We start from the raw sequence: 17,209 nt of genomic DNA on the forward strand, positions 1-17,209 counted from the left end.
CTAATCCGCCTTGCCTGGTTTACGTATACTAGTTGCAATATTGGAGACTTGGATTAGGATGGATTGGAGAAGATGGATTTCTGTCTGGCCTCTCTCAGTCCCAAGAGAGAACAACCACGTAAACAGAGCACAAATAAAAGCCTCCCTCCCCCCTCAAGATTTGAAAGTATTTTGTCCTCTTATTGGTCCTTTGGGTCAGGTGCCAGCCAGGTTAGCCAAGCTTCTTAGCCCTTTACAGGTAACAGGATGTTGCCTCTGTTCAGGAGGGATTTTATAGCACTGTATACAGAAAGGTGGTTATCCTTCCTTTTATATTTATGACAAGCTACAATAACTTTTTTAAAAACCTGTTGTAAAAGAAGAAGTGTTATATGTCTTATTGAAACTCAGCAGGGCAGAGACAAATGTAGAGCTATTTCCACCCTGGGGTGGTCACCACATAAGAGACAATTGCCTGTCAATCTAAGATTTGACTGGAAAGCCTGGAAGGATATCCAGTGAAATCACTTCTGCCCTCCTAACTGTTGTTCAAAAACTATCTAACTGTAGCATTGACATTTCTTTGCCAGGGTAAAGAATGTAATTGCATCTGAGCCTAATGAAAATACAGTGTCATTATCTAGTTACATGCATATCTTGCTGAGTTTCAGTAAGAACTTTGTTTTTGCAGTTTTTAGTTATTTTCTGAAAAATAGTATTTGGTTATTAGGTTTGGGGATTTAGTGCCACCTTAGAATACCGCAAAAATGGACCTCTATCTTGAAGGATTTTTTCCTCTTTTCTTGATCATAAACAGTAAAGAGACAGTATGTCATCTAGGTAATTACACGAGGCTGAATGCCCTAGGGTTCTGGAAAAGGTCTCCGTCTATTGCAAAGCAAGGCTGTAGTGATGAATAGAAGACAGAGAGGTCTTGAAATAAATCAGCTAGTGGGACAACTGAAATGGTTGTGATAAATAAAAGAATATTGGAATTAAATGAGTTGGTGGAAACAGCATTACTATCAGACACTAGGATAAACACTTTAAAGTGAAACAGTCATCCCATGTTTTATGAGTCAAACTATGAATTTCCAGTGAAGAATTAGCTTTCTGAGACTGTATCTGTACAATTCATATTTTTGGCTTTACGTGAAGGGGAATAAAGCAATGTCCAGTTTGATTTATCTGCTGCAAATATATTTGCCTATTCCAGAAAATTAGCTGGCATGATATTTATACTGCAGCAATAATGAAAGTACAGTACACTCACTTATGCACTGCCTGTCTGAACCTCCTTTGTTGCAGAGGCTGGCTGTGGGCATCTCCCAACCTCACAGCATATTTCAGTAACACATATAGCAATACTTCATAACTTCACATACATTGATAGCACATGCAATCCAACAGGATATTCATGTTCACCAGATCGAGACTTTTAAAATGACACCTCACAAGTTATATTTTGTATAAAACGTATCATAATTATATGACAGTAGTGAATATGGGGGTTCTGGGATGCTCCTTTGAGGTACAAAGTGCCACAGACATTAACAAATGCATCCATTTTGTTAGATTATGTTTGCATCATGAAGTTGTAACAGTAATCTAACAGATGGGAGCATTGCCACTTTTTTGGGGGGAGGGGGTCGTCTTTTTCAGCTGCATACTTCCCTGAGCAATCAGTATTCAGTGGAATATTGTTATTTTACAATTAACCTTTAATTATTCCATTTCTCTCAACAATTTGTGATGGCAAAAAAATTGATACAATAGAACTGTATATTCCAGCACATAAGCAACATTGGTGTATTTGTCAGGTGTTCTGCAGCATATCTGTACAATGTTAATGAAAGTGTAGTGAAAATAGCTGCCCAAAGCTAATTATTTGTTGTTGTTTTTTAAATGGTCGGAAGTATAAAAAAACCCTGCCTTTTATATAGTAGCTTTCACCCAAAGATCAGAGAATTCTGCAGACTCTACCTACTGATATGCAGACTTGATCCAGGTCTGTTGGATTGAAGGCAAAGCTATTTCAGCAACATTGTACAGTAGCTTTGGACTGAAAATGAATAATACTTTATATTTAAGCTTCTTGTGAAGGGTTTGCAGTGGCTCAAATAATCTCTTTGTATACAATAAGATTATATTCTATGGAATATCCTATTGAATACTGTTCTAAGTAAGAATTAGATAAACCTGTATAAAAAATTTCAGGAAGTCGGTGGTTTGGGGTTTTGTTTTGTTTTTAAATACTGAAAGAAAAACTTGGAGCACTTCCAAAATTGTTGGGATATTTCCAGCTGGTGTACTAGGTACTTACACAGTCACCAAATTTGAGAGCTCATATTCCAAATCATTTCTGTTCAGTTAGCACAAACACATAAGCTGTGGTTAATGTTGCATGAAAAGCTTGATCAAAATTATTGTTAAATCAATTGTGACAAAATATTTTACATTGTGTTGGCTTTCCCTCCCACTTAAGTTATAAAGCCATTGGCTTTATACAAATAATTCAATAACCAAGGATTGTATATTCACATCCTCACTAGATGTTATAGTACCATTAATAAAGAAAAACACTTCACACAGTTACTCACTAGGGCCTTCAGTGAGACTGTTCATGTGCTTAAAGTATTTAGATGCTTAAGTACCTTGCTGAATTGGGGCTACAAGAGCCACCACATGCTCTCTCAAACTGTAGTAGCTTTTATGGCATCCATTTTAAGGGTGTAGTTTGTGTACCAAAATCCTAATGAAAGTCACCCAGCTATTTTGGAACATAGGTAATCAAACATAGAATTCCGTAGATGATTGGGATGCCATCTATACATTGTTGTTCATTGTAAACCTACAGAGATATTAAATAGGAATGTCTTAGTTTAACTGTCTCTTGATTTTTCTGACTGGAATTTACCAAAGCAAAGGGTAGTTACAACTTCTACTTCATAAGCTTCTTACTCTCTTGATTCATTAAAAGGTGGAGCCTTGGAAAACTTTACATAAAATGTGGATTGTTACAAACACAGAAACCCGTTTAGTTGGCATATTTGTATTGAATAATCCATAAGACCACGCCACTCTTGAAATTAATCTCCATAGTCATGTCCACCTACACAATATAGACATAATTTATTTCTGTGCCGAGGTCTTACTTTCCATCATCTACTTTCGACTGTAGCACTTTATCATATTTAATTTGAGAGGACAGAATGGCATTTTCTCAAGCATATGTTCTGGGTTGTTTACTCAATATTTACCATTTTGAATCTTGCTCAAAAGGTTCGCCCGTATGTTACTGATGGCAGATAAACACTCTTGGACTGAATTGAGACTTTTATTAAACTAGTTATATTTTAGGAGTTAGCAGATTTGAAATTCTATATAAGAACAGCCAAACTGGGTCAGATCAAAGGTCCATCTAGCCCAGTATCCTGTGTTCTGACAGTGGCCACTGCCAGGTGCCCCAGAGAGAATGAACAGAACCGGTAATCATCAAGTGATCCATCCTCTGTCGCCCATTCCCAGTTTCTGGCAAACAGAAACTAGGAACACCATTCCTGCCCATCCTAGCTAATAGCCATTGAGGGACCTGTCCTCCATGAACTTACCTAGTTCTTTTTTGAACCCTACGTTCTTTTTTCAACCCTAAGATGATGGAAAGTAAGATTCAAAAATTCTGCAGGACAGTGTCCTCTCTTGAATTAGCTTTAGACCTCTTGCTGGCCTCTAAGATGTGTAACTTTAATAAACCTTTCCTTTGTTGAAAATGTGTTCCTTTTGCATTTCTGTGTACATATTCATAGTATGACACACATTGTGAGTAAAAATTTTAATAATCATCTAATAAATAAGAAATTCATCAGTCCACATTTTCTAACATAATTAAAATGTAAAAATTGACTCTGAAGCTAAAATTGCTTAACTGTATAAATTTAGTGTGTCTTCATTGTTAGCAAAAAGAAGCACCAAAAATAGTGTAAAGGCTATATTTAATTGTTAATCAGCATTTCAACCATTACCGATGAGTGAGAATCAACCTTTCTTGAGGAAAATAACTGAAGAGTACAAATGTACACGAAAATTCAAATTAGGGATTTTAATCAAGGGTTTCTGCTTGCTGATTTAAATCAGTGATTTTAAGTCACTTTGATTTAAATCAGTCACCCCTGCTCTTTGCATAGAATTTATTCATCACCATTTCCAACATGAGTTTTTAGTATGGATGTCACACTGCACAGGAAGATATGACCCAGAGTTATTTGCTAAAGGTTTATTTTCCTTCTCCTAACTAGCGACATTTACGTACTATCAGAGAAAATCAGCATGTTGGGCAGAATTAACCCAAGTGGTCCTAGTCAAACTGCCTTTTGTATAGGCTCTATTTATTCTTACTATCACTAGATTAAATGAATCTGTAAATATGTTTATTCAGAGCTTGCTGTGAGATACTAATTAGGTTGATCATAGGTGGGGATTTCCCAGGGATTTTTCAGGTGCTATTCCAGGTCTTGTTTCCTCTTGAAAGAAAGTATTGTCGATGTAGTAGTATCAATCCATACCTGTGGGAAAGATAAAAATACTTACTGTGTGTTTTATACAGATGCCCTACTGAGTGTTTTATACAATTGTGAACAGACATAATGTCATGAGATTTTGTTCCATTCTGTTTTAGGGTGTAAAGTACCTCAAATAACTAAGCAGTTGCAACCAATTAAGGAAATACCACAAATGAGCAGTAACCATAAAATGGGACAACTACAGTGTGTATCATACAAAATGAAGTTTGATTTCTAAATTTCTAGTATGTACCTGTTCATTCTAGTTTTATATTAAAGAATGTGAATTAGATTTATAGCAAAATGGTACCTGTTCTGTAGGTCCTGATGTGCCTCCAATTGACATCCCTGAGAGAACACGACCCTTTGAAGATACTTTTCAAAAGTTGCTTTTACCCTTGTTTAGTGGCTTGTATTCATAGGCCAGCCTTGTCAATTTTATTCCTCTTCATATCTCATTTAATCTCTTACCTTTGCCTTAATTTCTTTGTCCCTCCATTGCTCTGTAACAATCTACCTATATCATTCTGTTGCAGAGTTGTTGATCTATTATCTGGTATTATTACTTTGTTAGAGAATCTTTAACTGCATTATCAGATCTAAAGCATTTTGTAATCTGGTTTTATGAAAGTTTTTTTTTCCTGTCTGTTAATACTGATTTTATTCAGTGCTGTTCATTTATTCAGTGCTGTTTATTCATACCAGCCTTCATATTGTGATACTGAAATCCGCACCAAAAAGGGATTTTAGGGATTTGTTGTTTAGAAAAATTCAGACCAGCTCAGATTCTGCTGCTCTATTGTTAAGGTGGGGTCAGTGTAGATGACATCATAGTCCCATCAGGTTAACGTGGAGCTCTCCTTGGAAAGGATGGATGATTGAATGGTCAGGGCTCTAGCCCTGGTCCGTGGGAGACCAGAGACCTTCTGTTGGCAGTTCTGCCACAGACTTGTGCATGAACTCATGCAAATCGCTTTAGTCTCTCTTCCTCCGTTCCCATCCGTAAAATGGAGTAATAGCACTTCTCTATCTTACAGTGGTGTGAGGATAAATACATTTAAGATTTTGAGGCATTGAGATAGCACAGTAATTTAGGCCATATCTGAGAGAGAGAGAGAGAGACACCAGCTCCTTGTGGGGAGGGGGAATGGCCTGGGTCCAAGCCTTTATGGATCTCCTGGGTCATCCTCTACTCCCCTCAGAGCCAGGCTATTTATGCTAAAGTAACTCTACCCACTCCATGGACTGTAAGTGGTATATAGGAAAAATATGACCTTGCAAGCTCCTGCCCACATTCATGCATTTCATCCAACAGAAATGAAACCAAAATTAGTATGACACTTTCAGGGGTACCCAGGGTTGTGAAGCACCTCTCTATCACCTACCCTTAGCTTGGGGAAGCCTTGTGTGAGCCTGTTATATGTCAGCTCCTTGACTCTCCAGGACATGGGCAACACAAATAGATCTCTTTAGGCCTACGCAGACTCTTCTGTCCCTCTGCAGGTTAGCAACAGGTATTCTTCAGTCCCCAGTTCCTCCAAGCATCTCCCTGGAGTGTCCAGGCCATGGTCCTTTACACATGTGCATTATTTGCAGGATCACTGCTCCCAAAGGAACAGTGCACCCTGCTTACCAGTCATACCTCAATCACCACTCCTCTTTATGCGCAACACTCATATTGGCTTATAGTGCAAACAAGCAAAAGTTGATTTTGACAAAGAGTACAGATTCTAGTGAAAGCAAGTAGAAGTATTGGAAACCTATATCAAATATTAGATTACATTACACATAAAATAAAAACCTAGCGTGCATTCTAGAATTTAGATGTACTTAGCTAGTTATTATCATGTCTTTTAGAGCAAAAACTCTCACACAGTCTTGCCAGCATAGAACAGCCAGGCTTGGCTGTTATCTTCCATTCATGAGCCATGCTGTCCTTTTTCCTCCTCAGTGGAAAGATATAGGAGGGTACCTCTGCCCGCCACCCCACATGTATGCCAATAATCTATTGTTTTTACTTGTAAATGGTACTCCCCTCCTGCTCTTTTTTTTATTTCCTGTAAATTTCCTCTCCAAGATTTCACAGTCTCTTGATTAGCATTTTGGTTCAGTGTGCAAATAGACCTATATTGTGAGGGGGACAACACACAATGCCCAGCCAGGGAGACAAGTGCCTATTACCCCCTTGCCTGGAAGGAACCGGTCTGAAGCACGTTGCCTCCTGTTTTACCTGCCTTAACTTCAAGGCCTTGAGAATGTAATATCCTGAGATTGACATGACTACAGCAACACTTCATTTAACAATTCATATCTGAAATGAAGGCATTATTAAAAATAGGCACCAATCTGAACCCAAACCCCAAGCATAGTTTTCTTTTAGTTCACAGCACTGTGATCCTTTTGATTGTTGTGAGCAAAACGACTTTCCCAGTAACCCTAACATGGACTGTGTTTGCTTTGTAGGTGGCAGACTGTGCTTGGGATGAATTAGTGAAGAGCTATACGCCATCATGTCTGGCAGCTCCTGTGTAGAGAACACCACTTTGTCCAGTGAAGAAAGAGAGCTGACTTGGTGGGAAGCTTTCTCTGCTCCCAGGAAACTCAACTCATACTAGATGTGTCAATAATGTGGCTTTAATCCTCATGTCTCCTTTTTAAATACGATCTGTAGTTTTAACTGAAGATGTTATGCATTTGAGGATACATTTTCAGTGAAGTATGTTGGGGACCCATATTAAGGATGGTTCAACTGTACACCCAGTGCTTAAGGCAGCAAAATAATGCTTGGATGATCAAAGGCTGGCGGGGCAGACATTTTGCTGGGGGCAGAGCCAGGCAGATTTGTCTTTGGGGAGTTACATGGGTAAACGTCTTAACAGTGGGAGATGTGAATCAAATTTCCTAATCCTGATCAAGAATAAAGACAAATGGCAATTTATTTTGAGATACTGGCGCTATTTTAAAAAAAAGAGGGGAGACGTGTTTACTGTAAAATAATGCAGCATCAACTTGAGGCTTGTGTCACTCAGTTGATTTGATATTGATACCTTTTGCTCCAAATTCGTGTCACATTATTTTCTTATGTAATATGATGAATACTGTTGATAGACGGTTAATGTCATCATACATTATAACAAGCTGCTTCCTTTGACCTTTTTGTTCACTGTTTCGTGATGGCAGAAAAGATTATTTCCATTAAGTCTTTTTTTTTTTTTTCCCCCATGTGTTTTCAGATAAAATGTTTGATGGAGGGTCATACCAAAAGAAATTCTGTTTTAGATTATGCTCAGAAATCACAAAATAGAGACAGATTGTGATGGGAAATCTTCAAAAGAATTAAGCATTCTTTTTTTAATGCTTATCCAAACTTCTTTGAGGCTCTCACACAGACATTGTACTCCGTCACACCCCTTTGCCGTCAGAGACTCCTTCACAGGGCCCCCCACTTTCGGCAGCCTCTTTGCAGGGCCCTAACTACTACTGAACTCAATGTTGTATGCTCCTGGGTAGTGTATCCCAGAGTTGATGAGATTTGCATTAAGCCATGGCCAAATGTCAGAGGGTGCCGAATCTGCTGGAGCATTGGAAGATACGGGGTGGAGAGAGAGCATTCAGAGATGAGGAACTGGATCTTATTTAAGAGTTCCAGGTAAAGGAGGAATGTGTCCTATTTTAGCGATAGGAACCAGGGGCTACTGGACAGCCATGCACAGAGAGCTGTGCCTAGATTAGGAGGCAAGGTGAAATATTAAATTCTTTTCCACTTCTGAGATGTGTGGATTCTGCATGGTGGTGTTTTTTTTTTTTAATCAGGTGATCTGTTCCTGCATACCAAGCCCTGTAGCTGAATTAGAAACAAAAGTTTTGATTGTGAGGTATTATAAAATATGACATAGATTTTAAAATCATTATGATGCTTTTTCATTTTAGGTGCTAAGAAATAATACAACCATAAATCTTTGCTGCTTATAGCTTTTATTAGTACCATGGGCCATAAAACCCACGCCTATGCATTAAAATTGATTATTTTTAACCTTAACAGTCCTTTCCTTTCATCTCCCTTTCTGCTTAATATGCAAGTAACATGTCCAAGTGGGTAGAGGTCATGGAATATCTGTATATATTGTCAGGTTTCAGAGTAGCAGCCGTGTTAGTCTGTATTCGCAAAAAGAAAAGGAGTACTTGTGGCACCTTAGAGACTAACAAATTTATTTGAGCATAAGTTTTCATGAGCTACAGCTCACTTCATCGGATGCATTCAGTGGCTCACGAAAGCTTATGCTCAAATAAATTTGTTAGTCTCTAAGGTGCCACAAGTACTCCTTTTCTTTTTCTATATAGTGTGTGTAAGCATGGAGGATTTTTTAATCAGATACGATATACTGTTATAGTATGTCCATTTGAAAGCTAAACATGGAAAAGCCAAGTATGAGGCTACAAACAATCTCAGCCTTTCATCGGAGTCGTCATTAGCAGGATGAAAAGATGCTTTCAGTGTGTCACCTGTACATCCCATAAATGAATTAAACTTTCTCCTTAGCTACCTCCCTATCCCCCTTCCCCCCCAGTGCACTTTCTAACTTTCATTTAGGAGCTGCTGAGTCAAGATTTTACTCTTGAAAAATGAGTGAACCCAAGAGCTCAGTGTGGCTTTTAGCCTTACCTTATAATCTCTAAATGGGAAGAATGTGCTGTTATAAACATTTTTGCAGTGCTAACTAATTTGTAATTCTCAGGGTATGCTTGCTACACGTGTTCACTTTAGGAAAAGAAATTGCTGCTAAGGATGACAGTGCTATTTTATAATTCTTCACTAGTTATATTCAAAATAGACCTTTAAGTACACATGTCTTGAACATTTAATCCATTCTTTCTATTTTTAAGGACAATTTTTAATTGTTCATGCACAGGCTTTTTCTTGAGTCACCAGCAATATTGTCAATTTAAAAATAAGTGTATTTATTGTTCTAGTATGCTTAAATCAACGGCACACTGTGGCAAATAGTAAGTTTATTCTTGGAAAGACTGTTATACTTATTTTACCAATAATGTTCTAGCAGAGTGATCAGAAAGGCAAATACAGTGAAAGTATGCTTAGGGAGACCTTGTAATGCTCATAAGGAATAGTGTCTTTTGGGTGAATGGAGGAGATCATATTTTCCTCAACATTGTTGCAGACCTTTTACCTTTTATGTAACTTTTTCTAATTGTTTGTGTGATGGGTTCCCCTCAGCGTGCCACCTGGAACTGGGATACCACTGAGCCCCCCGACCCACCAGCCTGGGTTCCCTCTCATACTATGCTGCTCTGACAAGCTGCAGCGCCCTCTAGGCTACACTTTCATTAGCATTCACACAGGTAAGCAAATACTCACCAGCAACCACACACCAAACAGAACCACTAACCCAGGAACCTATCCTTGCAACAAAGCCCGTTGCCAACTCTGTCCACGTATCTATTCAGGGGCTACCATCATAGGGCCTAATCACATCAGCCACACAATCAGAGGCTCGTTCACCTGCGCATCTACCAATGTGATATATGCCATCATGTGCCAGCACTGCCCCTCTGCCATGTACATTGGCCAAACTGGACAGTCTCTACGCAACAGAATGAATGGACACAAATCAGACGTCAAGAATTATAACATTCAAAAACCAGTTGGAGAACACTTCAATCTCTCTGGTCACTCGATCACAGACCTAAGAGTGGCTATACTTCAACAAAAAAGCTTCAAAAACAGACTCCAACGAGAAACTGCTGAATTGGAATTAATTTGCAAACTGGATACAATTAACTTAGGCTTGAATAGAGACTGGGAATGGATGAGTCATTACACAAAGTAAAACTATTTCCCCATGGTATTTCTCCCTCCCACCCCACCCCCCACTGTTCCTCTGATATTCTTGTTAACTGCTGGAATTAGGCTACCTTGCTTGTCACCATGAAAGGTTTTCCTCCTTCCCCCCCCTCCCCCCCCCCCCCCGCTGCTGGTGATGGCTTATCTTAAGTGATCACTCTCCTTACAGTGTGTATGATAAACCCATTGTTTCATGTTCTCTCTGTGTGTGTGTGTATATAAATCTCTCCTCTGTTTTTTCCACCAAATGCATCCGATGAAGTGAGCTGTAGCTCACGAAAGCTTATGCTCTAATAAATTTGTTAGTCTCTAAGGTGCCACAAGTACTCCTTTTCTTTTTGCGAATACAGACTAACACAGCTGCTACTCTGAAACCAGCCACAGTTACACACAGGCTCTCTTAACCACCAGCTTCAGAGGCTGGGACCCCAGAGCAGTACCTTCCTGCCTTCCTTCCTTCCGGTCAAATCTGTCCAGTATATGGGTTTAATACCCAATCTGCCTCTCCCTCAGTGTGAAGAGAACAATTCACACTTTTGGTAACCAAGCAGAGATTTTCCCCAAGCACTCCAGTCAACGCTCACTGGTTTAGATTAAAATAAAAACAAGTTTATTAACTACAAGAGAGAGATTTTAAGTGATAAGTAATAGCAAACAGATCAAAGCAAATAAACTTAGCAAATAAACAAAAAACACACACTAATTAGTATACTAAATAGATTGGATATGAATTAGCAGATTCTCCCCCTGATAAATGATACAACAGTCTGCAGATCCTTAAGGGGATCTTGCTTTACAGCTGGGAATCCCCAGGTATTTCATTCACAGGTGAGAATCCTTTGTTTCAAAACTTGACCGGACTGGTTTGTGGAAAAATACTGACATCCCAAAATGGAGTCCAGAATCATGTGGCCTGGTCCCATGTCCATGCAGTGTTATAGCAGCCATTACTTACAGGCTGGCCAAAACACCTCCAGGAAGGTTAAGCTATTCCACAATCCATTGTCTTTGCTAATAGGCTCATTTGAAATATAGCTCCCTAGTCAATATTCATAACTTGAGATACAAAAATGATACATGCATACAAATAGGACAATCAGGTCATAACTTTTCCAATGATATCCTACAAGTCATCTTGTATAATATGCATCATAATTATGCCATAATCATATAATATCACTCTGAAGAATATGTGGTCCAGTGTCACAGTATGTAACTTTGTTTTGATAAAATAGTGCTATTTCAATCTGTTCTGCTTGTGCAATCATGTGTCAAGAGTGCAAGTGTCCTCACTGTTCACTACTATAGGCTGGCCTTCAGTTCGGGTGTTCCCCTACATGTTCCGTTCACAGTGAGGGAATATGATAAAATGAGGTTTCCTTTTGTGGTAATAAGGAGGTTCTTGAACTCTACCACTCTCGAGGCTAATTTCCAGTTTTACATTTTTTTTCTTTTTAGGAAAGGTTTCTACCATTTTCATTGCAGAAATAACACTCAGATTGCTTTGTCTACACACACCCTGCACTTATTTGTGTGTGGTACTAAAACTTTTGGGGGCACATCCCATGATACTTAATACTGCAGCAACCTGAGCCACACTGATTTTTTTCCAGTGAGTTATTTGTGTTCCCCTGTGCATATGGGTGGAATTACTGGGAAGCTCTGGAGGACTAGCAGCACTGTAATGGCACTAGCCCTGTGTCCACATTGCAAAGTGGTCATGTTAGGTGACAAGTTGTGCTCTCTTGAGCTGTAGCTGGCCAACCAACTTGTGTTAAAAACACTGCACTCCGGGTATTTTATGTGTGGATGCAGGTAGAGTTAGGGGCAACACCTGAGTTATAACTTCAAGTTAACTTTGCAGTGAAGACAAGCCCTGAGAGGCAGCACATGCTCTTGTGGACTAAGCATGGGACTGAGTCCCATGGGAGTTTTGTCCTGGATGGGGCCAGGATTTCACCCACTGAACTAGCAGAGTCAAGTAAGGAGTAAGGGCAAAAATGAAAATAGAGAAAAATGGGACAAAAGGGGAGGCAAGTTACAAGAGACAAATCAACATGGGTGGGGGCAACGAGAGAATAGAAAACACATATATCAGGAACTGAGCCAATATCAGAATTGCTTGGTTGATGGAGCTGGTGGAAGCAAAGCTTCTAGGAATGAAGACCACTTGGCATGCATTCAACTTGAAACTTCCAGAAATGTATGTTGTAAAAAATAAACCACATGAAAGCTGTTGTAATTTATTTTCTGCTCCTTATATTCACATACACCTGTTGGAAAAGAAACATCTTTACATTTATTTCAAGGGCAAGAGTAACCTGTTTCCCCCTCCTGCAATTTCCATTGTTGGGTTTTGATGATTATGCTTGTTTCCTCTTTTCTTTATTCTAACTACTTTCCTATTTTAATTCTGAAATATTAATCTGAAATCCACACCCCGACCTTAATAGCTTCCTGGCTTCATACTCTGACTTTATGAAACTTGCCCTGCACCTGGTCCACTTTATGCAGCTATGATTTATATGTGAAACTCTGGTGAATTTCCCTTCAGGGGCTAGTCTAACAGAGGATAAAAAACCTGTTACAGCTACCAGCAGTTACTCTTGGTTCAGTGATAAACCCTGGTGCTGAAGGTCCTGTAGTTCTATCCCTGCTGAGTGCAGGTCACACATGGTGTGGGTTTTAGGGGATACTTGCAGACATACAAATTGAAGTCTGGAGGTTACTATTGTCTTTTTATATCTCCCATTTAAAACCTTTGGCATCACTGGTTTTGCTATCACCTCTATTGACAATCTCTAAATACTGAGCTGGATTTTTAATTATTATTTATGTTGGGACAAAAGTATAAACTCATGGAAATGACTGTAAAAGAGTTGGTTTGGGCAATTTCTCTAGTTGATCACAAAGTCCTTGAGTCTCTGAATTGAAAATAAGAGATATTGAACTTTTTTTCTGCAGAAATTTCACATTCATGTACAAGTGGTTTGGTTTTGTTTTTTAATGCTAATGAAATAAATTGTACTTAATAAATTGTTTTAACACATTGCGGGCTCCAGTGTGTTAGGCACTATAAAAGCCTATAAGGTTTACCCCGACCCCTAAAAGATAAGACTAGTGAGCCCTCGGGATGGAGGAGTATGTGTTCTTGTTTAGAAAATATTAAATTGTAAAGAATTCTCTCTCTTTAAGGAAAAGTAACGCACTTCTGTTATCACCCACTTCCTTTCAGGCAAGTTTGATTGAAAATAAGTTTTAAATCTCAATTGGGAGAACTATTGAACCCATGACAGCAATTATGTGAAAGTTCCCTTTTGAAGTGAGAACCTGTTTTGTTTTTCCCCAAGCAGGACCTCATTCCTGGCAATGGACATTGCAAAGCCAATAGCCATGAAGCATAAGGGTTGTGAGTTCAATCCTTGAGGAGGCCATTTAGGGATCTGGGGCAAAAATTGGGGATTGGTCCTGCTTTGAGCAGGGGGTTGGACTAGATGACCTCCTGAGGTCCCTTCCAACCCTGATACTCTGTGAATACTCTGTGAATTAACAGGTGTTGACAAATGATCAGCCATCTGCCTCCTCCATGCACATTGAAGTGTTGTTTAAATTGCACAAGTTTAAGGAAAAAGGAAAAGGAGTACTTGTGGCACCTTAGAGACTAACAAAGGTATTTGAGCATAAGCTTTCGTGAGCTACAGCTCATTTCATCAAATGCATCCGATGAAGTGAGCTGTAGCTCAGGAAAGCTTACGCTCAAATAAATGTGTTAGTCTCTAAGGTGCCACAAGTACTCCTTTTCTTTTTGCGAATACAGACTAACACGGCTGCTACTTTGAAACCTGTATTCTTACTGTTAGTGAATGAGACCTGGGCATGTATAGTTTCCAAAGGCTGAAGATTGAAAGTTATAAAGTTCCATCACGTTTCCTGACGCCACTGGTTATTGAGAAAGTGTGTGCTGGGTAGGGCAAAAGGTCAGACCTTTCCGCATATTCAAGGTGATCTATTTCTACTTCAATTAACATTTAAAACCTTATGGAAAATCTTCTTGACTACCTCCGATCGTTCAAGAGAAAGGATGGGCTAATTTACTCCTACCAGAATTTTCATCCAATTGTAAAGCTTCGCTTTGGATAATTTGTGTAACCATCAATGTTCCCAATAAATATCTCTGAGAGTGCTCTCTTTTTGAAACGAGACTATCTACCACTTGTCTAGTGAAAATGATTTATTGTACTATTCTGTATCCATGCCAGAGAACTGATGGTGGAAAAAGGATTAAATCCCTGTACAATGGATGTCACTGAATAGATTATCTTCATGATTTCAAGGAGATAGAGTTCCGCAGCACGTAAATTAGCTATACTAGTGGGGACTCCATACGGCAACCCTTTATTGCCCATTTTGAACCATAAATTTTACCAATAGAAATGTAATTAGCAGAGAACAAGAAGCAGGAAATCGGGGGAGGAATTGTAGCTTGAGGGGTGTGATTATCTGATGTGCTGACTCTTCCTGGAGAATGTAAAACTGCTAGTCAAGAGAAGAGAGGGATTATCAACAGAGTGAGCGTAGTGCCTTTGATTCCACGTCCATTGAAGTTAATGGGGGGTCCGTTGTTTTCAGTGGGCTCTGGAGCAGAATCATTAGGCGTGAGGCTCCCCTGGACAGTTGAAGGGCAGGTGTTGAATGTAGTCCGATGTAGTCTGTTTTCATTCTAGCTGGTGAACCTGTGTTGATGCCCTGAATTCTAAAAACCAGCTTCCAGCCCGCACACGGCAGCACGGCGAGCCCGCTTTTGGTGGGCTGGAGTTAATGGTTTGGCTGATGGTGTCATAAAAAAAATCTGTTTTAGTACCGAAGTGTAGGGAGGCAGTGGGCAGTCAGAACCCGATTGTCAGTGTGATATTGCAATAGCGGATTAGATTTAGCATCATCTGAGAAAACGCCTGCTCTGTTGTAGCCAGCTGCTGATTTTCAACCGCCCGCGGGTTAAAATGCCCTGCTGGAAATGCCCTTGTATGAAATCTTTAGTATGTGAAAGTTACAGAAACTCAACTTAAGTTACTGCCGGGTCTGTGCCCTCCTGTCGATGTGATGCACATATTCTGCGCGTCTTTTGTTAACGATTGGTTTGATTTAGAAGGTCCGACTGTCAGGTTAGCCTGTGGCGTGTGTTCCTTCAGAAAATACCGGCTCCCGCGATTTTTAAAAGCACTCAGCGATCGTTACAAGACAAATTAATAATGCTACCTGCCCTCCGTAAAAGCCAAGCAAGTGGAATGAAGGTTTGGTTTGTTTTTTTTTTCCCTTTGAAGGCGCAGAGGTGTTCGAAAATTAACCAGATCCAAGCAAACATTATTCATTTTGGCTTGGCTTTTACGGAGGGCGGGTAGCCCGTTTCTCCTGCACGTCCGTGACACTTGCGCAGGGATGTTTTGACTATACAGGTTTCAGAGCAGCAGCCGCGTTAGTCTGTATTCGCAAAAAGAAAAGGAGGACTTGTGGCACCTTAGAGACTAACACATTTATTAGAGCATAAGCTTTCCTGAGCTACAGCTCGCTTCATCGGATGCATCCGATGAAGTGAGCTGTAGCTTCTGCTCTAATAAATGTGTTAGTCTCTAAGGTGCCACAAGTCCTCCTTTTCTTTTGGCTATACAGTTAACGAGGCAACCAAGCGGGGTGTTATGTCTGGACAGGGTGCAGCGGTTCCCGGACAGCTCGGGGAGATAATCCCCCCCCCCCCCCCGTGCCGTCTGCAGTTGCTCTTTCCAGCTTCCAGTGTCTGCTCGGGTACTTCGCCCGAAAACCTCCAGCCAGGACTTTCCCCTGCAGTCTGGGAGGGAAGCGGGATCTCTCGGATCTGTGTCGAACTGCCGCGGGGGGGGGGGGGGGGGGGAAGGAAGAAAAAAAAAAAGCCCGAGGCGGCGTTTCGTAACGTTTTATTGGGTACGTAAAACTTCGGGTCAACAACAATCAGCACCTCGGAAAGCGCTTTGATTGCCGACGGGCTCCCCGCTCCTGGCCGCCTGCGGATTACGCGGGAATATAAATTGGAGGCGCTAGAGTCCGGGCAGGAGCGAGACTGGCGTTTCCTTCGCAGCCACCCCCTGCCCCCCGCGCCCGCCCCCACACCCTTTTCAGGGTCCCTTGCTGAGCGGGGAGGGGAGACGCTCTACTGCATTAATCCCGGGCGGCCCCGGGACGTTTGCGGGTGAGCAAGCTGGGCCATCTCGTTGCTCCCCGAGATCCCACTCCCCCGTCGAAAGGGAGGAGGTGTCAGAGCCTCGATCGCTTGCCCCGCTCGGGCTGGGAGGGTGTAAAGAGGCGGGGGGCCAGCGCTGGTGCCAGCCCCTCGCCTTTCACGGCATTGGCTCGTTTCTTTAAAGCAGCCGGCCCGCCGTGACTCATCCCCGGGGCCGTGCAAGCGGCCGGGAAGGGAAACCAGCAAAGGCAAGGACGGGACCCCGCTGTCATTAAAGTAATGGGGAGCGCAGCGCGGCCACCCAGCCCCAGCCCCAGCCCCGCCCGCGGCAGCAGGGACTCGGGCTCCTCCGGACCAGGGGGTTTCCAAGGGCTGCGGAGAGAGTCTCCACGGGATCCCCCCCCGCCCCCCCCAGATCAGCCCCTCCCCCGCCCTCCTGTCCCTTTGCTGCGAGCGAGCGGCGCTGGGATCAGTGTCTCTTGCCCAGGCGGGGGACCCACACCGCGGAGCGGCGCCCGGGCGTAACGGGGATCGCAGCCTCCCCCCCCCCCGGGCAGGTGCTGCCGGAGCCCGGGCGCAGCGGGGGCACAGCGGGCTGCC

At 41.4% G+C, this 17,209-nt stretch overlaps 1 protein-coding gene across 3 annotated transcripts in view; it reads left to right on the forward strand.

Moving 5' to 3' along the window:
* PEX7 (peroxisomal biogenesis factor 7) overlaps nt 1-13,447 on the forward strand; it is a 91,084-nt gene extending 77,637 nt beyond the window's left edge. The window contains exons 10-11 of one of the 3 annotated variants that reach the window (XR_006279994.1): nt 4,655-4,783; nt 7,002-8,579. Coding sequence is in view for 2 of the 3 variants with exons in the window: in XM_038395809.2 (XP_038251737.1) it covers nt 7,002-7,070 (69 nt within the window). In the remaining variant the exon portion in view is untranslated. Of the gene's footprint in view, nt 1-4,654; nt 4,784-7,001; nt 8,580-11,856 lie in introns of those variants that run through there. The other 2 variants (XM_038395812.2, XM_038395809.2) reach the window with 2 other exon arrangements.
* The last annotated feature ends 3,762 nt before the right edge of the window (nt 13,448-17,209 follow it).

The sequence above is a fragment of the Dermochelys coriacea genome, chromosome 3 (assembly GCF_009764565.3).
Source record: "Dermochelys coriacea isolate rDerCor1 chromosome 3, rDerCor1.pri.v4, whole genome shotgun sequence".
Classification (NCBI taxonomy): Eukaryota; Metazoa; Chordata; order Testudines; family Dermochelyidae; genus Dermochelys; species Dermochelys coriacea.